General features: G+C 48.8%; 1 gene segment (V, D, J or C); it reads left to right on the top strand.

Moving 5' to 3' along the window:
• Positions 1-5,164: 5,164 nt before the first annotated feature.
• On the top strand, positions 5,165-6,064 carry LOC103229817 (immunoglobulin heavy variable 1-18-like). The segment is given in 2 exon segments: positions 5,165-5,408; positions 5,497-6,064. Coding segments are annotated over 2 exon segments (465 nt in total).
• The last annotated feature ends 205 nt before the right edge of the window (positions 6,065-6,269 follow it).

Raw genomic sequence — 6,269 nt, 5'->3', positions numbered from 1 at the left:
CTCAGATCACCAGGAGGCGCCCAGGAAATCAGGGGGAACTCAGAACACCAGGGGGCGCTCAGAACCACCAGGGGGCGCTCAGGACAATAGGGAGTGCTCAGAACCACCAGGGGGCGCTCAGGACAATAGGGAGTGCTCAGAACCACCAGGGGGCGCTCAGGACAATAGGGAGTGCTCAGAACCACCAGGGGACGTTGAGGAAACCCTGGGGCACTCAGGACACCAGGGTGCACTTAGCACACCAGGGGGCGCTCAGAATCACCAGGGGCCTCAGAACCACCAGGGGGTGGGGCTCAGGACAGCAGGGGTCTGCTCAGATCACAGGTGGCACTCAGGACACCAGAGGGCGCTCAGAACCACCAAGGGGTGCTCAGGACACCAGAGGGAACTTGGGACACCAGGGGGCGCTCAGAACCACCAGGGGGTGCTCAGGGCACCATGGGGCAATCAGGACACCAGAGGACGCTCCAAACCCTTAGGAGGCACTTAGAATTACCAAGGGGCACTGAGGACACCATGGGAGCTCAGGACACCAGGGGGCACTCAGGACATGACAAGGTGCCCAGGACAACATGGAGGGCTAAGAACCACCAGGGGGTGCTCAGAACCACCAGGAGGCACACAGGAAAGCAGGGGGTTCTCAGAATTCAAGGGGGTGCTCAGGAAATCTGAGAGTGCTCAGGACAGCAGAGGGTGCTCAGAACACCAGGGGTGCTCAGAATAGAAGGTGGTGCTCAGATCACCAGGGACCACTGAGGACATCAGGGTGTGCTCAAGACACCAGGGGGTCTCAGAATACAAGGAGTGCTCAGATCACCAGGAGGCGCTCAGGAAATCAGGGGGAACTCAGAACACCAGGGGGCGCTCAGAACCACCAGGGGGTGCTCAGGACAATAGGGAGTGCTCAGAACCACCAGGGGGCGCTGAGGAAACCCTGGGGCACTCAGGACACCAGGGGGCGCTCAGAACCACCAAGGGGTGCTCAGGACACCAGATGGCACTCAGGACACCAGAGGGTGCTCAGAACCACCAGGGGGCGCTCAGGACAATAGGAAATGATCAGAACCACCAGGGGGCGCTGAGGAAACCCTGGGGCACTCAGGATACCAGGGGGCACTCAGCACACCAGGGGGCGCTCAGAACCACCAGGGGGCGCTCAGGACAATAGGGAATGATCAGAACCACCAGGGGGCGCTCATGACAATAGGGAATGATCAGAACCACCAGGGGGCGCTGAGGAAACCCTGGGGCACTCAGGACACCAGGGGGCACTCAGCACACCAGGGGGCGCTCAGAACCACCAGGGGGCGCTCAGGACAACAGGGAGTGCTCAGAACCACCAGGGGGCGCTCAGAACAATAGGGAGTGCTCAGAACCACCAGGTGCGCTCGGGACAATAGGGAGTACTCAGAACCACCAGGGGGCGCTTGGGACAATAGGGAGTACTCAGAACCACCAGGGGGCGCTCAGGACAACAGGGAGTGCTCAGAACCACCAGGGGGCGCTCAGAACAATAGGGAGTGCTCAGAACCACCGGGGGGCGCTCGGGACAATAGGGAGTGCTCAGAACCACCAGGGGGCGCTCAGGACAATAGGGAGTACTCAGAACCACCAGGGGGCGCTTGGGACAATAGGGAGTGCTCAGAACCACCAGGGGGCGCTGAGGAAACGCTGGGGCACTTAGGACACCAGGGGGCGCTCAGAACCACCAGGGGGCGCTCAGGACAATAGGGAGTGCTCAGAACCACCAGGGGGCGCTGAGGAAACCCTGGAGCACTCAGGACTCCAGGGGGCACTTAGCACACCAGGGGGCACTCAGAACCACCAGGGGGCGCTCAGGACAATAGGGAGTGCTCAGAACCACCAGGGGGCGCTGAGGAAACCCTGGGGCACTTAGGACACCAGGGGGCACTCAGCACACCAGGGGGCACTCAGAACCACCAGGGGGCGCTGAGGAAACCCTGGGGCACTCAGGACTCCAGGGGGCACTCAGCACACCAGGGGGCGCTCAGACTCACCAGGGAGCTCAGAAACACCCAGGGGCTGGTGTAGGGAGCTCAGGACAGCAAGGGGCCTGCTCAGATCAGCAGGGGGAGCTGGGGACACCAGGGGGCGTTCAGAACCACCAGGGGGTGCTCAGGACAATAGGGAGTGCTCAGAACCCCCAGGAAACACTCAGTACAGCAGGGGGCGCTCAGACACAAGGGCTCCCTTAGGAGGCAGCTCCACATTCGGTCCCCGGGGAGGGTGGGGTTTCCTGTTTGAACTTGCTATTTTTTGACCTTGTAAAGAAAAGGTCTATCCCAGGATCTCTTAGCACTTCTTCCTTGTAACTCACATTTTGTCTTGTTTTATTTTTTGGTTTTGGTCACCTACAAAAACTTAACCTTAGAACAGAGATTCAATTCAATTTATAATCCTCCATATTATCAGAGTAATACTAGCGATGACTGATCAGTATAATTTTAATAATAAGAATTGTGTATCCTCAATCCAAACTGTATTTTCATGCAAAGGTTTTTGTTTTCTTAGTTGTGTCAGCCACACAACTATAAATGCTTGTCTATCAATAACTCAGTATATGCAAGGTGTTGACTTTCTTTTACTTTCCTCAGCTGCTTGTGGAGCTGAAACACCACTTTAAGACCGGTTTTATCTCTTTTGGTTGTTCCTGGTGATCTGCTCCTCAGACTATTCATCCTCCTTCTCTTCTTCTGTCAAAGCCTTTTATTTTCTTCAGTCTTTGTGTAAGGAAGCAGTAAGTGCCTTTCCTTTATCTCTTCTATATCTGGGGTATCAGTTCGCTTCTGATGGTCAGTGCAACCAATCATGTTTACAATGTTAATAGTTCTTTTTAGAAGATACTTATTCAACTTCAGTCTCTCTTCCTTTCTCACTATTTTCTAGGGTCCTGCAGACATCACCTCTATCCCACTTTGTTTTAATCTGTTTCTCTTGACCCCAACAGTACCCATAGAACACACGTTTAGGTAGATTTGACTCCTGGAAATAGTGTAGGAGGATTCCATAATTCAGCAGTGCCTCCTGTTCTTCTCCTCAAGTAAACACAAAAGGACAGCAGTGGGGAAATTGTGAATTTTCCCCAATTCTGTGGAAACAGCCAACAAGCACTAGGAACTTCACACTCTAACACCATTAGCACATAAATCCTCAAATAACATTAAAATTTCCAGGTTAGTCTTTTTCTATCAGAAATGCCATCCAGTGGCAACAACCCATAATATATGGGTCTGGGTTAAAGATGAAAGTGTGACAATGCGCAGACTCTGTCTGAGGAGGAGAACATAGGGAGACTGAAAGTCAGTAGCAGAGAATAAGACAAGGACAGTGGGGAAATTTGAAGCCTCTGACGTACATTTTTGGAACAAAAGGTCTTGGCAAATCTGTTGACCTCAGATTCTTTTATCATGGGGCATTTTCAGGGTTCCTAGCTGAGAAAAAATATGCATAAAACAAAGTGGAATGGGGTGATGTCTGCAGGACCCTAGAAAACAGTAAGGAAGGGAGAGAGACTGAAGTTGAATAAGTATCTTCTAAAAAGAACTATTAACATTGTAAACATGATTGCATGCACTTCCCAAGTCTCCACCTGTGTTCTGTTTGCCTCAGATCTCTAAGAGAAAAAAGTCATAAACCTAGGCCTTGTGTCTGTGTAGGAGGCTCATTTTATAGGCTAGAAATTAGGAGGAAAGGAAAATATGTGTTATTGGTACAGTAGATACAAAGTTGGCTTTATTCTGAATGTATCTGCACCCGCGGATATTCTCAGATGCAACATTCAACTGCAAGAGCCCAACGAAGAAACAAGGCACTCCCCAAATCCTACAAGTTTTTGTATTCACTGTGTGTTCACTGACTCAGGAAATGTGAAACTTTATAGAAGGGACTCCCTTCTGTGTCATAGAATCTTTGCTTCGGGTCTCCCTGTAGAGTTCAATAGGTTTATTAAGGCTAACCAATTCTTAAAAGACCTGGTGTCAACAGTATATTGTGTCACTGAAGGAGTGACACAACAGGACACAGACACTTCATGGTGGGCTGGAGACTGTGGGGGAAAATGTCTGTGAGCCACCACGGCAACCTCACTGCAAGGCAAGGGCTTGGCTGGAGGGGGTACTTGGGAGCCACCAAGCACAGGTTCCAGCCCCAGAGCAGGTGCACAGGAGGTTGGAGAGAAGGCTCAGGGCCTGGGTCTTCCTTTGTCAGAAAAAAACAATCTAAAATAACTCTTCAATAGGTCACTGACGTGCCTTTAAATGTCCTGCTACATCCAAAACATTCATATAACTTAAGGAAATGAAAACTATTTTTAAAGTGGGTTTCTAGGACTACAATATCATAATAGTGAGAATATAAAGGAAGGGCATGTTATTACTAATTCAAAGGGTACAGACTAGTTGAAGAAACTATATTCCAATGAATAAGAAATTCATAGGAATTTCAGACTTCAGTTTTAAGTAATGTTGCCTGTGTTGTGTGAGTGACAGGGCAGTGGTGGATCTGAGAGTGTGGCAGGTGCACAGACCTAGTGAGTCAGAAATCAATATGTAAAGATGAGGATCTATGGATATGAACTGGAAATATTTAAATACTTCATGAAAATCTAATAAACGGAGTTCAAAAAACGTAAGCCAAAATTATGGAGAACACAAATTAGAGAGTTCATAAAGAACTTCAAACTCCTGTTATATCTTCTGATTCCCATGGTCCATGAAATGAGAAAATCAGCTCTAATTATGCATCACAGGGCCAATCTGTAAACCAAGAGTGTTTCTCTTGAAGAGCCTGGGGGATCAGACACCAGGCAGGTGCTGGAGACACTGTTTCCAGAGCACACAGCAGATCTCAGGGCCTGCTGGACACTCAAGTGGGACATCAGCAGTAACTTTCTGAGAGTCACCAGTGAGCTGTGCTGGTACCTGACGGTCCAGGAAAAGACCAAGGCACCTTCTCAGTGTCATGGAGAATGATGGTCCCAAAAATGATCCAGGTGGTCTCTATGCTAATCAAATGCATGTTTGCAGTGAGGAGCCTGTTCTATCTGGGCTTATTCTTTAGTGAAAGGACCTCTGCCCACAAATGTTTGTAAATGGAGCAGGGTGTGCATTTCCTCCAGTAGGATTAGGGCTTGGACCATCAGCATCTCACTCTTGTGTAGCTGATGTGTCACTTATCTTCCCTTTCTTATCATGGATCAGGCTTTGAGCTATGAAATGCTCTGTCTTATGAATATGCAAATATGCTGATATCCATGGCGGTAAATATGTTCTGTGCTCTGAGAACATCACTCAACAACTGCATCCAACCTCAAGAGAAGCCCCTGAGAGCACAGCTTCTCACCATGGACTTGACCTGGAAGATCCTCCTCTTGGTGACAGCAGCCACAGGTAAGGGGCTCCTCCCATGTCTCATTCTTGAGAAGCGAATTGAATCCAGTCAAGGGGACATTCATCCACTCCTGTCTCCTCTCCACAGGTGCCCACTCCCAGGTGCAGCTGGTGCAGTCTGGGGCTGAGATTAAGCAGCCTGGGGCCTCAGTGAAGCTCTCCTGCAAGGCTTCTGGATATACCTTCACTAGCTACTACATGCACTGGGTGAGACAGGCCCCTGGACAAGGCCTTGAGTGGATAGGACTGATCTCCCCTTACAATGGTAACAAAGGCTACGCACAGAACTTCCAGGGCAGAGTCACCATAACTACGGACACGTCCACGAGCACAGGCTACATGGAGCTGAGCAGCCTGAGATCTGAGGACACAGCCGTGTATTACTGTACAAGAGACACAGTGTGAAAACCACATCCGGAGAGTGTCAGAAACCCCAGGAAGGAGGCAGCTGTGCTGGCATGGAGGAGATGACAAAGATTATTAGATTGAAGACTTTCTTAGAAAATGACATTAAGACATTAAAGAAAATGACCAATATCAATGTGTATTTGAGAAATTTCAGTTATTTGAGATACTTATCATACAAAATTTATTCTGTAAGTAAATTTCAGGGATTGAAGAATGAATAAAATTAACAAATCTGATACAGAACTTCCTCTGAATCAATCTTTGCAAACATCAATTTCTGAATCAATGTTGGAAATATTTTGAAACACAAAAGCAAGTTCACATTTTAACTCTTTTATCTCTAGTTAAGAAATGCCAAAAAATCTCATGTTGTGCATGTAACATTTTGAATTCCCACCAACAGTGCATGAAATTTCTTGGTTTTTCACATTCATATTGCCATTTATCATCATG

The sequence above is a fragment of the Chlorocebus sabaeus genome, chromosome 24 (genome assembly GCF_047675955.1).
Source record: "Chlorocebus sabaeus isolate Y175 chromosome 24, mChlSab1.0.hap1, whole genome shotgun sequence".
In the NCBI taxonomy this organism is placed as follows: Eukaryota; Metazoa; Chordata; class Mammalia; order Primates; family Cercopithecidae; genus Chlorocebus; species Chlorocebus sabaeus.
This window is presented reverse-complemented; position numbering and strand designations above follow the sequence as displayed.